Below are 20,434 nucleotides of genomic sequence, written 5' to 3' on the forward strand. Positions count from 1 at the left end.
ATATTACATGAATAGCAGCATTTAGTTCAATTCAACCTCTTTAGATTTTAGTATCATTAATCATTTAGTTTTGCTTTGTCATAATTTTGCAGTAGTACTCGTAAATTCTGTGGTTGTTTATGTATTGTCGCGTGATATTTAAATTGTACTGTTTGCTATAAAATTCAAGTTTCAATAACAGGGTTCTGTTTTGGAAAACTACCCAATTATAGAGTAGCATCGGGATACTGGGAACGCCCCCAGGAGAATAATTGTACAGCAAAAGATGGAGGCAAGCTTTAGATTAAGATGGAGGTATAATATTTGCGGCGCGTTATGGAAAAGGGAGAGTTCTAAAAGAATCATGTCTAAAAGAATTAACTATTAACTGAGGCCAAACACGCAAAAAAGTAAAAGTAAAAACAATTAAAGGCATAGTTTAGCTATTCTAACAAGGTTGGCGATGATGTAATGGTATGTCTGTGACAACATCTGCAGTTCCTCGGCAGCCCTGAGGATGGCCAGGGTCTTCTTAGTACTTGCTATCACTATGAATCTACTCTCCTCAGCCACCTTCAGCTTCCCAAACAGACTCTGGATCGAGTCCCACGAACGCACCTACAAAAAGGCATAACAGATAAAGATATTGAACAACAGATTATCATCAACACATCCCATAATAAAAAGAGTCCGCGACCCAAGACATGTAAGGAACAGACGGTTTTGGGTCGCAGACAGGTTGTCAGGTTAACCTCTGATTATGGATCTAACTCCTATAATTAAAACTGGCACCCAAAGATAAACTAGTTGTGCACCCAAAGATAAACTAGTTTTTTGTTCCGGGACCTCGCCCTGAAAATGGTACCTGCATCTTCTTACGAGCCAAGAAAACATTTCTTCTGTTTTTTTGTTCATTCAGGGATGCACGAACAAACTTATGCGGCCAATTAATCCGAAAAACATGAAGGCCTAATCATTAATTTTCTATATTCAGCAAGTAATATTTCTACGCAAGTAATAACTGATTAAAGTGCAACCCTTCTGATCCTCTTCTGTTCTGGTGTATTGCTGCATGAATATCACATATGCAAATTAACGAAAAATCAATTTCGTCACAAATTTCACTTTATTATGACATGAGTAACACCACGCAAACGGAAAATAATAATCATAGCCTAATAATAACAATCAAAAAAATGTTTCAGGAGATTCACGTCGTTGATTTTGATGTATTCTTCATGTTAATTTACAATGCTCGAGAAAAGTTCGACGTGACTAAGAACAGCTCGATAACAAAAAAGTTACATTGAACCACAGTCAATAATGAATCATACGGTCCCTTAGTAATTATAATGTAACTGCCATTGAATTAATATTTATAAACAAAAAAACTAAAATCTGAAATCGAAAAAAATTTAAAAAATAAAATTATATGTAAAATATATAAAATCGTTCACCCACCGCAATTTTTGCTAATCTGACATTAGGTTTCGCATTGCTTAAACAATTCAACAACTGTGAAATAAATATTACAGAGTGTACAATCATTTTGGAGATTGCAGAGCTAAAAAAAAGCGGTAACTTTGAAGCTTCTCAAATGGTCTCTCAAAGAACAAAGTTTCACAGATAGGAAAAATTCTCACTTTTGAGGTGCAACGAGAAAATGGTAAATCATTTTTGTTTTAGCATACCAAAAAACTGCTTCAACATTGCAATTAGTCAGGCCATTTGAGAAAAAAATTCGTCATTTCAAGAAAAAAATTCAAACTTGAGTTGTATTCCCATCTCGCTTTCAGGAACGAGATTTGATCTAATCTTCTTGTTCTTCGGACAATATTTAAAAAAATTGAACTGCACTAGCTTTGCTTCCTAATATTGAATGACCTCTTAGCTCTCTAGAAAAATTGAGCAATCCAATTTTCAATTAATCAATTTGGAATTACTTCGGTAACATAACCGACTAACGTATATTAATTGAAGGGGCGTAAGTTGAGCGCAGTGGGTGTGCACCTCACGGGGGTGCAAAAGTGGATTGGCAGACAGCAATGGGGGCGTGAGTGGGTGGGGTGTGGGAGAACCGCCCTTCACACCATAAGTATTAGTCTCCAAAACAGTTTCTGTTAATCGCATACTTGAAGACTAGGGGGCCAAACGGCTCTTAGGGAACTTTATGCAAACTGGGCGCTACCTATTTATTCCGTTCTGAAAACGAAGGTCAAATGAATCAGACAAAGAATCGGCCAAGCGAAAAAATAAAGAGACCAACAGGATCAATATATTTGCTACAAATTGCTTTTGAGAGAAATTAACAATGATTTCCTAAAAAGTGCCTGTTAAATCATTTATGATAAAAATTATTTATACTTTAACTCATTGTTAACGAGGATCAGAGATGATGACATTACGCCACATAACAGTAGCTGAAAGTGCGGCATCTGCAAAGAGAAAGAGGGAGAGAGAGCGTTAGAATGAGAGAGAGAGAGATAAAACGTGTACGCGAAATCGAACGAAAAAAACCCTAACCGACAGAGAGAGAAAAAGAGATAGGAATATGTTCAACGGTGGGATTCGACTCTGCAACGACTTGTTTTTCAGCTCTGTTAGTAAATAAATCATAAAGAAATAACTGAAAACTGCAAAATTAAAAACAAATTTTCAACCTCGCAGTAAAATAAAAAATAAAAACACATTTTGTCTCAAAAGTTCTGTCAATTAAACCATCTCCAAAACCTAAAAAAATTTGTTGGCCAGTAGTGGTCGCTAAACTCAGAAAAGGATTCAAAATTTTCAAAATCTCCAATGCAATTGCAAAATCTTGCAAAAATTTAAGATATTTTTTTCTTCAAAACCACTTGATCCTTAAACATGGAACATAAATTTTATCCAAAAATTGCTAAAACTGTTGTCATATGAATATTGATCATCATTCCATTAACTGTAGAAACTATGCAGCAGCTTATTATTTAGCCTTGGAGGAGGTTCCAGGGTCCTGGTGCGGGAAAAATTCAAAAACATGAAAAAATTGCAATTATTTTTAAAAATTGCCTAAATTCGGGATAAAAAAGTCTTGAAAAGCGTTGCATTACATCTGTAAACTATGCAGCAACATATTGTAGTACCCTAGAGGAAGTTCCGTGGCTCTTGAGTCTAGAGAAACCTAAAAATTGACAAAAAAAATTTCAAAAAAATTCAAAAAAATTGCAAGTATTATAAAAAATTGCTAAAATTTGATAATAAAAGGTCTAAAATTAATCCAAGACCAACAAAAACTTTCCAGTAACTTATTATTAAACCTCAACGGAGGTTTTCTGACCCTCGGGGCTCAAATATCCTGAAAAATGACTACAAATGTCAAAAAATTGAGAAAATTTGCACAAATTTTCAAATAAAATTTCAAATTTGTGATGTTAAAATCTTGTAAGGCATTCCATTACATCTATAAATTAGACAGTAACATATGTTCAAACCCTATAGGAGGTTTTTTGGCTCTTGAGGCTGAAAAAACATAAAAAAACGACATAATTGTTCAAAAAATAAACTATTCCATGGCCAATAAAAAATTGCCAGTAACATATTATCAAACATCTTAGGAGGTTTTCTGGCCCCTGGGTCTAGAAAGACCTGAATGAATAAGGAAAATTAAGTGTCAAAAAATTTTAAAAAATTGCATATTTTTTCAAACAAAAATTGCTAAAATCCGTTATGTTAAATTGTTGAAACCATTCCATTACCACTAGAAACTATGCAGTAACCTATTATTAAAACCCAGAGGAGGTTCCTTGACAGCTAGGCTAACAAAAATCAAAAAATGTCAAAAATTTTCAAAAAAAACTTGAAAAAATTTTTGCAAAATAGTATAAATTTGCGTGTTTTTAGAGAGCGGTTGTTCGTCCGTAGCTAGAAACGGGGTGGGGGTTGCACCGAGGGCTGATGGGGGCAACAGTGGGGTGGGGGTAACAGCACGCGGGGAGTGAGTGCGGGCAATAGCGGGCGGGTCAACAGTGGAGGGGTCCTTAACCTCTAAGAACCGCCCTTCACACCATAAGTATAAGTCTCCAAAACAGTTTGAGCATTAAAAAATACTGACAGGCTAATATAATTGCTGCAAACTTCTTTTGAGAGCAATTAATAACCAATCTACTGACAAAAAGGAAACGCACAAAAACACAAAATCCTGAAAGACGAGGAAAGTCTGTTCGTCATTGGGTTGCGTAACAAATCTTGAAAACTGAATTATTCACTACAAGACGTTTCCGGGGACATGTTAGAAACTTTCTAATAGTCAGATATCAAAATCTAAAAATGCGAGTAAAGTAAGTCAGTAGTATTTTGACAAAGAGCCCTTAAATGAAACCTTTTTCAAAAGTTCATAGCAAACTAACAGTTGACACAAAATTATGAGTTGACACAAACTAACAGTTGACACAACTGGAATTGTGATTTTCTTAAATATGCGCTTAAAAACAGTCACTTGGCTAAGTAAATTGTCTGATTGAACGCTAGCCTTTATTCATTGTTTTGCACAAAATAACTGGAGCCATATACCAGCTGGTTTTGTAGAATTTTTATTATATTTTATTATCATATACCATTGTAACAATTGCTTATAATTTGACTGTAAATTTCACTTCCAGGGAAGTTTGAAAAATACAAACACAAAATGACCATTGCCGTCATTTAGCCCGACAATCGTTGCAAATCAGATCGTTGAAAGAAACTCAGAGAAGTGACCGACGACAGAGAAGTTGCTACTCAGAAATTCTACTCAAATCCGTTCTCAAATTCTATCCTTAATTTCAAATCAATTTACAAATACCATTTACTTTTAGAAAACAGTGCATTATAATAGTTCAGTTTTGGTGACATCTATTCAATTAGCTATACAGTTTACACCTTTAATGTAAATTTAATATTTTAATGCAGAGGTCATTGTGTCAAGGGAGGCAAATGAAGTATGGTATATCACACGATTGAACTCAACTGCCGTACCAATGAGAATAACAAATAACGTCACGCATTTAATTTCAACAGCAGAGGGGAAGATCTCTTGAATTTTTCAAAAGAACTTCCCCTCTGAGAAGCGCTCTTGAATTTTTCGATGCGTAATCAAATAGTTGCAACAAAAAACAAGAAAAGAATTTACAGCATGTCTCATAAAGTTGAAAAAGCCAACATTTCAAAAATTGGCGACCAGAGATTACAGTTCCAAGTTAAAATTAAGAAAAAGCAGAGGATATAGAGCTACAGTAATAACAGTGGTGGCATTTAAATGAACACATATTTGTTCAATTGCATGTTTAGGTGTTGTTCGAAAGGTAATTTATTTCTATTATATCTATCATTTTTATGGGACAGACTACCCTTGTTTAAACTTTATGTCAAATTTGCAATTATTTATAAAGAAATTTGTAAATTTTGTAAAATAATGCATTAATTTTACAAATAAATTCAAACAGGTCTGAATATTTGTGTCCCTTATCGCTAGTAGTTGTCCTTGTAGGGTGATTTGACCACACATATCGTTTACAAGGTGTACTTAAAACTTTTTCAATTGAATTAGGCCATCTCCAAGAAATGGTTAGGAAAATAACCCACATTGACTGGAACGAACTCGGCCCATCGTTTGCAAATCTTTGCAAACTTAACTTTTTTTTGCAAAATTTTGCAAATTTGACCATGTGAAAAAATAATTTGCAAGTTTTTACAAATTTGGCATTATGGAGCAAAAATTTGCAAATTTTTGCAAATTTGGCATTAGTTTTGAACTAGGGTATATTAAAAACCTCGCAAGATATCCTGGAATTCATTTCAAAAGAAGGTCTAAGAAAACACCCAGACCTTAAAATGACTGGTAGTGTGTTTGAAAAACTGCCTAGAAAACAATTTGATCGAACATCTCAAAGAATATTTGAAACGTCATCAATTTGCCGCGGGTCTAGGAAATAAACCCCCACAAAAAAAAAACATTTTAAAATTGAATTTCGGTCGTGATAATTTGTTCGGTTGTGATAATTTTATATCAAGACCCACGGTCCGCTGAGGCATGATCATGACTCGCGAGGCATTGCCAAACGCGCTAAATGCGCAGCTCTTTAATAGTAAAGTGGGGGTTTATTTCCGTGGAGGTTTATTTCCGTGGGGGTTTATTTCCGTGGGGGTTTATTTCCTATCAAAAATGAAGTGGGGGTTTTTTCCGTGAGGGTTTTTTCCGCAACCGATTTGCCGCACGTTTATAGAAAACAAATTTTTGATCTACTTAAAATCTAGTGAAAAACTTCGAACCACAAAACCACTACTGTTTTCGCTTCATATCTTGTTCCGGCATGACCAAAATCACCACTCTAATTTTAGTTAAAAAATCATCAGAATGAACCGACAACCCAACAAAAGACTGCCATTTTCTTGGTCATCGCTTACAACTATTTTAAGCAGAGTCTTATTATAATTTTGAAAGATAAGAATCCTTTTTTGACTGGTTGTGTTCACGCCACGAGTGGATAAAAGCGATATGTATCTTAGTTTTGGAGCCCAACTTGGTCAATTGTGAGCTTCGCCAATGGGAACTGCCCAATGAACCCTGAACAGGTAGGTATACTATTGGTCTGTCTTATACACTGATAGCCGTCAAAGTAATGCCAAAAAATCTCGAAACAGTAACATCATGTTTATTAATTTTTTACAACACTTTCAAAAATTAACTCCAGGCATAGGCTTCTACAAAATTCCAAACTTAAATGAAAAAGTTGGGCAAGCATAAAGTTTTAAAATTTTTTCCTCTAAAATGTGAGTTCAATTAATGCTTTTTATTATTATCAGAGATTTACCGCAGCTCAACTGTAACGAATCAAGTTAAATTTTTAATTGAATATAACCATTTTTTAGAAGTGTCTGAGATATAAATTATATTTTTGTAGATAGTGCAGCTGTAGATAGTGAGTGCTCACCCGTTTCATGTATACAGTGATCTGGTGATCATTTCTCACGTGACTTCTGCCTGGTGAGGAAGAGTAGGACTGCTGCTGGTGTGACTTGAGGTTGAACATCTCATTCAGCATCTCAAGGTCTAATCACAACTACTTTACACACTTACTGCATCTTACTCATCCTTTACTGAAACAATTCCAGCAAAGCTGTCCAAAAATACAGTTCAATAACAGATCGGAAATGAAATCGGACACCACGAACCTAACGCCAAGTCAATTTCAGTACTGTGCACGTCTAATTACAAGTCTCATTTCAATACTGATTCAAGAGCTATGATCATGTGACTTTTTACACAATTCATTTCAATTGACCTCGCTAATATCCATTAAAAACTCTACATGCCGAAAAGGAGTAGTCTAAGATACACTTAAAATACACGTGTCTTAGGTATAGCGCTCATACGAAATTCTTGTTAATCATGATTTGAGCTGAGCACAAACATGATTTCACGCCTTATGATACATACAAAATACCATTGTCCTTGTTTTGTGACCTAGCCACACCCGGACCGAGGCTTAATACTTATGAGTGTACAAATAAATTGTCTCCGCTTTTAAATTCATCCATAACGTTAAATTTACACGCTTAATATTACACTCTTTCTACCCTTTATTAAGCGGAGAAATAGTGGTCTAAAATTATTATTTTTTACACGTTTTCCAACTTATTTTATGGGAAAAACCTCGGCACGGGGATCGAGGTCCCTGTTCAAATGACGTATCACCAGACCATCAGAAACTCACAGGCGCACAAGGGGAGGGGTTTGGTAAAAAAAAAGCGTTCAAATGACATTGACGGGGACAGGCTCTGAGAGCCAACCAGATTCTGATCACAGATAATTTTGAGTCAGTCTAAGAATGATTCAAACTCTGACCATTTCCTCCAGTTCCTTTCTATAGCGGGATTTCAAAATAGAAAATTGTAGTGGTCTACAAAAACTGTCCAAATTGGAACAAACTTGATCCGAACGTTCTCGCCTATAAAAGTGCTCAAAAAAGGCCTGCATGTAAATTGAAATAATACTCTATTGATCCGTAGTTCACGCTCTTCACTTTTCTATCTTGATTCTTTACATTTCTTCTCAAATATCTGCCTCGTGAGCAGCTTCATCAATGTTATTACAATTGCATTCGTAAACAAATTGCTTCAATCAATTTTGTATACCATATGGTGAGTATGAGATTTTCAGTTATTAGGGAAATTTGATATTGTGACGTCTTACAAAATTTTATGTTTTATAGGAGCCCTGTAGCGGGATGCATCATCTTATCAGATCCGATAAGACAATAATCAATTATATCGATACAACTATATCGTAAAAGATCTTACACCATAAAAACTCTTCGTATCAAATCCTTCCCTAGTCTATTACATACAGTAATCTGCTAGAGAAGATGTAAGCATCTAATGATAATAAATTGTTTTCAAGTAAGTTATTATTGCTGTACAGACCAGGCCGCACAGAACCGCCCCTTACTTGATAGGTCATCAAAAGGTCCGATAGTCCTCGTCAAGTGATGTCAGTAACAGTACTAAGAAACTTTAAAAGACAGATTGTCTGATGCTTAAGATGCAAAAGGATTTGAAATGATCAGCTTAATATATTAACGAAATTATTTGTTGGTTATTCCTAATGTAATTGTCTCTGAAACTATACTGATAACGTTTCAATTCTTTTTATTCAAGATTTGTACTTCTGAAAGGAATCTGGATCGTGTATCTTGTAAGATAAGCGTAGAGTTTGACTAGGGTTAATTTTAAGAATTGAGTTCCTTACCGTGGTCGTACTCGTAGAGTATCCTTGTTTTGGACCATTTGAAGTGTCTGACCAGATCCACTACTGCTCTCCCAATTGGAGGAACCAGTCTGTACGCAGCACTCGTCGGATTCCTAATTCATACAGGCGTTACGAAAACACAACGCACCCAGGTTGAGGTCTCAGAACGAAATGACTCCTCGTCACATGCATCATTCCAGATCAAATTATCTTGTAATCAGACCATTCTACACCAAAGTGACATCTGATCATACTTCTGTGCGCTCGAAACCTTGTTTGCGCTTGAATTGCGCTCGAAGTTGTCTTCAATAGACCAAACCAGACGGAAAGGACCTCTGATCAGAGACAAATCAGACCTGTGTCCAGGCTCCTTTTTTGCGACCCTGGCTCAGACCTTTTACAGACCATTGTCCAAACAACTGCGGGCTCGAAATGGCCTATAAACAGGCCATCCTCATACCAGATTCTCCACTGATCAGACCATTGTTCAGTCTTTGGTCCGACCGAAGCCCAGATATTTTCCAGACTATTGTTCATATGCATTATTTCGCATGAAACGGCCTCTGATCACGCCATTTTTTTATCGGATCGAGGAGTTGTTCAAAATGAATCATAATTGTATTGCAGACTGCCATAAGTAGACCGATTTTTCGCAGTTTTCGTAAAGTCGACGAATATCAACATTCTTCATGGGTATAAAATTACAAACTTCATGAATGCGGTTGTTTCTTTTTTAAAAAATAACACAATTTTAATTAAGGAACATGGAAGAGTCATTATCAAAGCTTAACTCGATAGATGAGTTCTCAATACTGAACGTTGCCTGATTTAATTATATCATTGATTTATCCAATCTCTTTCAATTTTACGTGCCCAATATCCGACAAGGCAAATTTCAATACTAGTGACAAACGTTGGTCCCACCTATTATCACGTTTTGCATACCATTTCTGACGATGGAATACACTTACACAAAACGTGGAAAATTACTTGTATCCTATAAAAAAAAGCTTACAATTTCTATCTAGTATTTACGGATAAACTTGACCCAATTCCGCCATTTTGAACAGGTAATTAGCCTGGAACTTTATTGTCCGAATTTAATTAATTATTAATTGAAACAAAATTAAAAAGATTTAATGGTTCGTGTGAACAATTCTGTTGTTAATTGCAAAACCGCTAATTGTCTTCTTAATACACCAATAGTATCAAGAAGGACATTTCTGGGAATAATCAGTAATTAGGCTTTTTCGTTTTGGTTAGGGTTACTATAACCGTGGGAAAGGCTGATGTGGAAATAAAATACTTATAGCTTATAGTGTGGAAACCGGTGACTTCTGAAATGAAAATTAGCTACAAATTTAGATTCCAGTTTTTTCGCTAGCCTCAAAAATACGCATCGTGAAAAATGAGTGAACAGATATATTTTTTTTTAGTTTCCACGCACGCTCGCAATTTTTATCTTAAAACATGGGTCGTAAAAATCAAGCTGACAAAATCAAGCATATATGCTCAATTTTCCGGACATTGGTCATGTACTGAAAGCCACTCAAGTCTGGCTGCTCGATCAAAAATCAAATTTATACTCAGGGCCAAACTAAGCCAGACCAAAAATTGGAATGCCACAAACGGCTCTTGCAAATTGGTTGCATTAGGTAACATTAGTAGGTCAAATTGAGTTTTCCAATTAACTTATCACCATGGCTCTTAATTAAAACCTAATTTTCTTATTTAAATTACAGTAATCTTTTTATGAAAATTACACGGGTTGCCTTTACATAATACGTACGATCAGCACTCTAACGACCCCTAATTGTCAATTTCTCGGAGGCTGCAAAAAACAGCTTAGGTGAAATATTAGGTCGGGTGCGGTTTATTAATTTTGCCTTGTTTCTTTGCTTTTGTGATGTGCTATATTATTCCTGTCCGATCCGAAATTTCAGATTTTAGCTATATCAGGTCTTGGAGAAAAACCTCCATTTTTTTTCTGTAAGAAAAACAGTCAAAACTGTTTTCCCTTGTAGTTTGAGAAGCTCATGAGGACTCACGCAAAAATCAAGACTCTTTAAATGCCTCCTTTCTGTTGTTATGAAGAAGTAGTGACCATAGAACTACCATTTTATGGAAAAGTTGTCATAGAATTTCCATTCATGGAAAGGTCTTAGTCATAGAACTTTCATTTGTGGCAAAATTTTATTTTTACCGTTCGTTTAAAACTTTTTTTGATTTATGAAGTTAATGGCACATAATTTGAAAGTTCTCTGATTGAAACTTTTTGTCAACCCGGGATCCGTAATTAAATTCTCTCTCCCATTAAGTAAATTTTCAAAAGAATACACTCACCCATGTGGTCAAATTTTGAAATGTATAAAATAAGTAATATGACCCTGGTAATGACACATAATGTGGTACTATGCGGACTATCCCAGATTTTCATCTGGATTGTTTTTTTTTCTATTGTCATGCTTTTTTGCGAATGTGGGAAAGAGTAATGAGCTTGTACCTGGAGTGTGAGATGAGGTGTGGCACTGAGAAGTGTGAGAGGTATGACTGCACAATGTTCTCAATAGGCTCGGGCAGGGAAGGGGAGTAGACTATGTCCATACCACCAGACAGACTCCGACACACTAATCATAAGCAACATAATTGAGAATTAGGACGCGTGTTTAGTTGAATACCTTATCTTTCTAATCATTGAACTCAGTTAATTTACAGATGTACATTACATTTAAACCCGTTAATTGGGCTGTGTGTGGTGCCATTGGGCAGTGGAGTCAATGAGCAATTGCGGTTTCGGACACTTTGTACGTTTGTAAATTATGTTCATTAGACAACTTCTTTTTGACACTTGTTATTAATAGTTCCATACTCGGTCTTCAGCCTTGTTTCAATCCATTTAAACTCCATATGCCAAAAAGCAGTGGTCTATTATGTACAAAAAGGATAAATCTAAATTATCCTCCTTCAAAGTTTAGTGGGCGCAGACGTTTTACACCCCACAGCGTACGTGCCAATTTTCCCACAAAATCACAAAACTGTATTGTAAAAGTTTATACAAAAGCAAACAGTTTGTAATTAGGGGTCATAAACATCATTGAAAACCCAAAACTTCTTTATCAGATAATAACGGCAGCCAGACATCTTGATTTGTATATCAAGCTACCTCTGCCAAACGCGTCCTAAATAGACACGTGTTTGTACTCACACTGTGCACAAGTTTGGTAAGAGTCATGAACAGGGAGGAACTGGTGTGAGGCTTTGAACCCAGTAGGAGGGGGGTCTTGAGGCGGAGAGAGGGTGGTGTTGGGGCCATTAGTGCTACCACTACCTCCACTGAGTCTGAACACGTGTCTGTAGACAGTCTCCTCAACCGACGAATCCTCTCCTGACATTTTGTTCCTGTCTCCAGTGAACATGCCCACTGAAACAGTAATAATGTAATAAGTATAGGGTGCGTGGCTCTGATGAAGACACTGAAAAAATCTGACGTTCATACAGAACAGGGGTATTGTCCATTATAGCCACCCCCAATTGTGGTTTTATAACGTAGACCCCCCATTAGAGTAAAAAAAATATATATCACAATGGGGGCTATAACTTCGTGGACTGGAGGTGGAGGGGGCTGTATTGGGAAAGACCCGAGAACTGCGTACCTGTTCTGGATTTCTGTAGGTCCGAATGTCGAAGTGACTTCATCAGAGTCACGCAACTTTGCTTGAAATAAGAACTTGCTAGTTCGAAATCTGGCACTGTGAATAGAAAAATCGGACCTTGTAGAATATGGCTTCGTAGAGATCTGGCTTTCAAAACTTGCTCGTGTGTGTTTCAATAATATAATACAGATTGGGGACAAACAAAAATATTTATAGAAAACTTCCTTATAGTTAGTTTCATGTGTGTGTTTCAACAACACACACCATTGAAACGGGTAATTTGAGATTCGATTTCTTTAAGAAACTTAAGTAATTAAGAAATTTAAGTAACAAGGCGGCTCGTTAATGTGCGTTTGCACATGATGTTCCGACCCGAGCTCATCTACAATTTTGACTTAATTGTCAACCAAATGAAGAAATAACAAAAATAAAAGTTTGAGTTTAAAACAATCGTTACACAACCTATCTACTAATTGAATTACACAATGCCAGGCCTTATTACAGTGCCAATTAGATCTGACATTAAAGAGACTACGAGACGAAAAAAAACAACCAAAAAATTAGCAAACGCAAAAATTTCACGGCAAAAACTGCATATCTAAATTTAAAAGCACACAGTAACAACGTCAAAATGCAGTCAGATAAAACCTTAACTACTCAAATTTATTTTCTTCTAACTATACAGCGGATGGAAAGTTTCCTTAATGAGACTATGCTACAAGTCAATTAAGAGGATGATCAATAAAGCGAAAATCAAAAATTAATCAACATTTTTTAAACCAAGAAATTTTAAAAGTCTTAAAAATCATTAGCTTTTAACTAAATAATCCCTGATAAATTACTAAAAAGTTATTACAAAACAAAAGGCTTTGTCTTTGGGTAGACTAACCCTTAGAAACGAACTAAAGAAAAACTTTAAAAATTACAAACGGTTTGCGAAAACATTGCTACTACTGCTACCATTAAAATCATCAGCTATTATCTGAATATTATGTATTTTTAATTCAATTCTTATTTTGTACTAATTCAGCTGCAGGAAGCAAACTGAGAGATTAAAAAAGTTTAATGACCACTAAAAAGAAATGACCACTCAAAAAACGTTTATAAAAACGCATATTGTCCAAGAAACAAAGCATTGGTCACAAACAATATCAGTAGATATGTAATTTTTTGAAATATAAAAAATTGGACGTGACCTCTCATTGAAGAAAATAAGTTACAACTTGACGAAAAGAACAACAAAAACTGAAAAGTTTGAAAAATATTTGAAAATGTATATCGTAAACTTTAAGACTAAAGGCTATAAACTGACTAACTGATTCGGGTCAAATCGTTAACTCAGTCCTCAGTTAATAGATTAGGAGAATTGTCAGCAATTTACGGCTACCTAAAGATCAAAAACAGGCAAAAACAGGAATTTCAGGAAAAATTGAGCGAGAAAAGTGTCGAAGGCATTAAAAAATAAACTTTTCACTAAAAACTGTTTATGTCCAATTAGTTTTTAACAGCAATGGGATTCTTTTTCATCAATATAATTTAAAAGAATCAAATCTGAGCAGATACTTTAGAACCACGAAAATGTTGAGAAAACTCGTAGTAACAATGCCATTAATTTCATTAGCTTTCAAGGGAATCCACTAAATACGCTGAAGTATGCCTCCATGGGACAATTTCGTTTCGTTCATATTTTGTCAATAAGACCTTACAACAAGTTTTTGACGATGAAAACAATAACAAAGACAGTCAACAACCAAAAATTCAGTAGAAAAGTGCCAGAAGAAAGTGTCGAAGCAATTTAAATCATAACTTCTTCTCTGAAAACTTTATCTATGTGCCACTGAACGTCTTCCTTAAACCAATGAAAACTATCAGTAATAAAATATTGTGATAAGATTTCAAAAGGATCCGAAAATAAGAACAAGTACCCGAAATTAAAAAATACATATATATGAAAACTAGTGGCATTGAAGTTTTAAAACTAATAAGTAGAAGAAAAAACCGCTAACCGGATTATTTTCGGCTGCACTAGAAATAAGAAAAAAGATCTTGAAAGTACTAAGACTAACTGACAGTTTACGAAAAAAGAGATTAGGATTGGTTAATGTTCAAAAAAATTTCAAAAAACTATTTTTAAAGTCTTAACAGCCATTAAACTCAAAAGCTTTCAACGGAGATCAATAACTACGCTAAAAAACACCATGGTAGTAAAAAATGCATAAACAACCAATAAGACATCACAAAAGTTTTTAAGACTATGAAAACAACAACAATAGGCGAAAACCAAAATTCAGTAGAAAATTGCGAGAAGAAAATGTCAAAGCCATTTAAACCACTAGCTTTTCTCTGAAGACTTTATATGTCATCCACTGAATGTCTTCTTTCAGCCAATGGGATTAGAATAAATTCAAGATAATGTGTATTACATTTGGATTATAAGATAAGAGTTCAAAAGTAACCAATAATACGGGGTTAAACAAAATTTTAAAAAATGTTGAAATCTTTGTCATTTAAATCATATAATCAGTAATTAGAAACAAAAACGCTGACGAGATTTACATTAGTTGCAAAAAAAAGCAAGTGGGTTCTGTCAATACTGAGACTGACTAACAGTTAACGAAAAGTTTAAGATTTGTTGATGTTCAAAAGAATGTTCGAAAAAATTTTTTTAAATTATTAACAGCCATTAAATTCAAAAGAATTCGAAGGGAGTCAATAAATACGCTCATTTATCTTTCAATAGGAAAATGGAGATGTTTGGCATGAATAGGTGATCCATAAGACATCACAACAAGTCGTACGACTATGAAAACAACAACAAAATCAGACAAAAACCAAAAAGTCAGTAGAAAAGTGCGAGAAGAAAAGGTCGAAGATATTTGAAACAATAAGCTATTCTCTTAATACTTTATCTGTCATCCACTGAACGTATTCAAAAAACCAATTGGAGCTTTCAATTTTTGGATAATGTGAGGAGATTTCAAAAGTAACCAATAGAACGGAAATGTCCAAAGATTTTTTAAAAACTTTTTGAAATCTTGTGCCATTGAAGACATATTACTAAAAGCCGGAAGATAAAAACCCCAGCTAGATGAATTTTGGTTACAGTAGAACTGAAGAGGGTGCTGTCATCACAGAGACTGACTTACAGTTCATCATAATAAGTTTATGATTGGTTAATGTTCAAAAAATTTCGAAAAATTATCTTTAAAGTCTTAACAAACAGTAGCCGTCCACTCAAAGCACTAGATATTTTCACTTATATCTCAAAAAGGAACTACTTGCACAGTTAGTCAATGAGTCCATGCCATGAGACTCCAAAAAATTAGTAAAACCTCAAAAAGAAATTAAAAAATTTCTTTTTAAATCACGAAAACTCAGAGTCGAAGCAAAAAAAACATGAGCAATTCCTTGAAAACGATTTTTTTGTTCAATGGGCTTCTTTTGACTGTAAAGGAAGATTGTCATTAACGGAATCTTGATATGAAAAGTGACTTGTCTCTAGTTGACTTAAAAAAGCAAAAAAAAACGTAGAAAATTTTTATAAAAAAAGAGCTCTCAAACAGATTTCGACTTTTTTGTTGATATTTAAGCTCCCTATGAGACCAGAACTAGTCTTTTTTATTGCCTTTAGTCTATCAGAAACACAAAAATGGCTCATTTTTTGGCAAGAAATTTAAGTTTGAAATACTATTTTTATAGAAAATATCTTAATTTGAAGAAAAATCATACTAAAAGTGAACTAATATTCCGTGTGCACACAAAACTTCAATCCTCGAAAAAAAAAAGAAAATCAAAAAATCTTTTAAACTTTGAGTTCTACGCTGGACCACCTTTTTAATGATACTACTCACATTTCTCTGCGATCAATATATCGATCGACCAGAATTGACTGAATAAAAAAAACCCATTTGAGTATATAGTTCCTCCCCCACCCCACAAGTGGGGTCGGATCAATTAACTTCTTTTGAAGCTTACCCCGTTTGATCAACTTAAAAAAACTTTCCAAACCTTGAGCACCATTGTCAGAGGTCAATTCAGTCCAGATCAGAGGCCAGGTCTGCGACCCAAAACTGAGTTACTACCTCTCACGGTGCCCCAACAATTTACTTAGCGACCAGAGCGTTGTATAAACCCAGATTAAATTTTCACTGTGACCTATTCAACAGTTTTAAACGTTGATTACACATCATTAATTGCCATATAATTTAAAAAACCTACTAATCAATTATTATCAATAAGGAATCTAGTCAAACAACAAAGCGTATCTCGTAATAATATCCGGGAATTTTTCAAGACTTTATTGCTGCCTTGCACATTATCGCAAAAGTTCTCCAATGCTCCTACTAGTCCCCACAAAGTGAACAAATAATGTTCAATTTGAGGTCTTGGATATCTACGGTAACAGAATGCCGACTAACAAATGCTCGAAAGAGAATATTGAGCTCGCATGTTTAGACTCTTGCATGATATGAAACGATTTCTGGGACGGTTGGTCTGTGAAAGCAATCCCATCTTCATGAACATAGGTAACACAAGAATATTTGACGCTTTTCATCAAACAACATGCCAAACAAAAAGCAATCAGAATCGGCTCAGTTAAACTCTGACAATGTTCCATGTGGTCATTGTAAAACAAACCGCAAAGAACACTGCACCAACTGTTTCAAATGTGATCAATTGTTTCATGTTGTGACTTGACAGAAGAAATTTTTAAAGCCTGAGCCAAAATCGGTGGTGCATTCTGGACTTGTGCAAAATGAAGAATTAATGTAATGATTGACAATTGTTCAGAAATTGATCTTCGGCAGAGCATTCAGGGAATGAAACAACACCTCAGGAAAGAAGTTGATCAGCTCAAAGTTGAAATGCAAAACGTTTGAAGAAGTTTGAAGCACCCTTCAAAAAAACAAGACTTTGATCTTCCCAAGTTTAACAGAAATTGTTTTGAAAGCTCCCTGGTGCAAATACAAGACCAAAATGTGACAAAAAACGTATAATTTCTTGAATGGAAGAAAAAATCAGAGCCTAGAATTGGCCTAATTGAAAAAAATCAGCCATAATAGGCTGTTAGTTGATAAACTGTTACAGACAGTGGACATTGAAAAAATAAATATGGTTGACATCTTTCGTGTCGGAAAATTTGAATCCACAAACCCTGTCCACTTCCAATTGTGGTAAATTTATCGAATCCATCGAACCATAGAATCATACTATTGAGGGATTGAAAGGTAAAGAGTGATAATATTTTTGTCAAAAACTTTTATCGAAATCGGAATGGCTTGTTGAGAAAATTCTTCTTCACTATTGCTTCAAATTAGCTCTTGTGCTGCAAAATAACCGCTCTGATATCAAGATCAAGTCCACAAGAATTGAATACCAAAACACAATTACAGACCATGAAAATTTATCGGCAAGATTGGACGGTTATTTGCAGTATAACTTCCAGATGGCTAAGAAAAGACAATAAAGTTCCCATACTTTCAATGAACTGCCGGTCAAATTTTAATCTCGAAAGGATAAGACCAGGCACTCTGCTGAAAATTTTGAAACCAGATATTGTTTGCCTGAACAAAACTTGACCTGAGCGAGGAGTAAACAATCTAGAATTATTCTTACACTGCCATTACAAAATACAAGATTGTTCTGCCAGAGCCGTTGCGCGACAAAGGCCCAAATTGCTCAAGAAAAGTCATTTATCAAAATTGAAGCCAAATGTTCTTCTAACAATTCGAAAACTTGTTTGCAGCTGCTTTTACACTTTTGCGGAAAAGACACTGGTTATAATTAATCCATACAGCACACACGCGAGCAGCAAGTATAGGTTAAGCGTAAAACAGTTTAAAAGCTTACTTGACCATAAAAGTGGTAAACAGAAAGCGGCAAAAAGATTCCTATATGTGTCATATTGAAAGACCACATCAATTTAAATTATTCAGATGGACTAATTTCTCCTAAAGCTGTTCCCAAGAAACTGAAATTTTTGAACAACTATGCGAACCAAAATTGTGCTGATTGCTCATTTGTTAACCTAAGAAACTGTTATTAGAAATTGTTAACCTAAGGGATGCAACCATGAGAAATAATAACCATGAGAAATTTTCGACTTTTCTCACGCTCTAAATTTAACAGAGGTCTTGCCCTCGCCGAATGGTGTAGAATGTACCAATGTGATAATGGCAACGATATGTTTGATTCATTTCTCGATATTTTTGAGAAAATTGTTGAAAAACACGCACCAATTCAGAGTGTTAAAAAAGGGGGAGAAATTTATAAAATTCTAAGCCCTGGTTAACACAAGAATTGAAACATTTGATTGCACAAATATTTTTTTCAATAAATGGAAAAGAAATTCCTGACAGCGAGACGTACAAAGAATTGAAGCGCTTAAGAAACTTAGTTAATAGGAGACTAAGGGAGGCGCACAACAATTTTTGCATCAATTTCTTCCAAGAACTACAAACAAGTAAGGGACAATGGAATTTCAATAAACAAAAGACCAGAACAAGTAAAAAATTGTCAAGGTTGATGAAATCAAATTAGACAGGGGTGAAATTTCAAGGGAACCAAAAAATATTGTCAATTGTCTGAATAGATCATTTGCTAATCTAGGTGTTTTCAAAGGTTCGGATATTGCTTCTAAATAACCTGATAAACTTAATATACCTGAACTCACATTCAGAACTCTGACTTGAAATGTATGGTTTTTCCCAGGAAACGAAAGAATTACTGTTTTCATTTCTTGCCAACCGCAGTCAAAAGGTAAAACTGATTGTGAAATTTTGAATCACGGTGTGCCACAAGGAACTGTTTTAGGACCACTCATTTTTCTTTTATATGTGAACGATTTCTCATCTAATATAAGCACAACGGAAAAGGTAATTCTATTCACAGATGACACAAGTATTGTCTGTTGTGGACAGAAATGTAGATTACATGGAAAATCACCGAAATTTTGCAAAAAACAGAAGAATATGTAGAGATGAACAAACTAACGCGGAATACAAACAAAACCGAATTAATCTTTTTCTCGCACGATAATTCTGATTTCGGATCTATTTTTTACAAAAACGAAGTTCTCACAACACAAAAAATTTAAAGATATCTTGGTATTCAAATTGACAGAAATCTTAGTTTCGAGGAGCAGCTGAATAAAACCTTGAAAAAGATGGCTCACGCTATAAGATCTATTTACCTTATCAGACATCAAGTTCCCCTGAACGCGCGCATTCTTCTAAAATCACTTGTCTTTTTCGGCAATTTTTTTTAAACATTTATCTGCAAAAAACCTAAAACGCCTTAACCGATAGATTAACTGGGGTATAAAGGTGTGCTTTCTACGCAAAAAGTTTGACAAAGCGAGAGATCTGCCAATCCAGACAAAGACCCTACCAGCTGAGCTAATAATAGCAAAGGTGTTGCGAATCAAATTTCATTATGATATCGCTAGGCCAAAAAATTCTGAAAATTTTCACGGGTATCTGAGTCTTCATCAAAATACTCGAACAAAACAATTCAAAATTAGACAAAATGCCAAAACCACCTTTTGAATGAATTCGATTGTTCGTCAATGTGTACAAAAATGGAATAAGTTACCACATTGGCTTCGGTTGGCAAAAAATGAAAACGTTTTTAAGAAAACGTTGAATGATTTCTTGCTCTCACAACATGAAAAAATTCCTTTGAATAGTAACGTAGGAGCTTTTAAAAGTTATTTTGATTTTTTAGGAAGAAAACTATCGAAAGAAAATTTTATTATGTGATTCTATAAGAAATTTGTTGATGTTTATTATATTATTTTGTTTGAATAATTTGAAAAATTTTTTGTTTCGGGTATATTTAACCGTATGGTTATAATTTTAATTTACTTGTTGCAAAAAAATCGTCCCTCGATATTTTTCTGTATACGGACATCTGTATTGAGGCTTTAGAGATAGCCCCCTTCTCTGAGCACAACGCACGCCCTAATGGCAGAAGTTTCAAATCAATACAGGAGATAAGATAATGGTAGTTTTGAAAGCGAATTTTTAGTTTCGGTAAAGCA

General features: G+C 34.8%; 1 protein-coding gene across 1 annotated transcript in view; it reads right to left on the reverse strand.

Moving 5' to 3' along the window:
* The window catches only part of LOC142338435 (glutamate receptor 2-like), a 91,507-nt gene that overhangs the window by 69,500 nt on the left and 1,573 nt on the right, over positions 1-20,434 (reverse strand). The window contains exons 2-6 of the mRNA XM_075388195.1: positions 11,946-12,161; positions 11,244-11,367; positions 8,741-8,853; positions 6,924-7,042; positions 433-597 (exon numbers count right to left, since the gene is read on the reverse strand). Coding sequence (XP_075244310.1) covers positions 433-597; positions 6,924-7,042; positions 8,741-8,853; positions 11,244-11,367; positions 11,946-12,161 — 737 coding nt within the window. The remainder of the gene's footprint in view (positions 1-432; positions 598-6,923; positions 7,043-8,740; positions 8,854-11,243; positions 11,368-11,945; positions 12,162-20,434) is intronic.

This window comes from Convolutriloba macropyga, chromosome 4 (genome assembly GCF_964194025.1).
Source record: "Convolutriloba macropyga chromosome 4, txConMacr16.3, whole genome shotgun sequence".
NCBI classification, from domain to species: Eukaryota; Metazoa; Xenacoelomorpha; order Acoela; family Convolutidae; genus Convolutriloba; species Convolutriloba macropyga.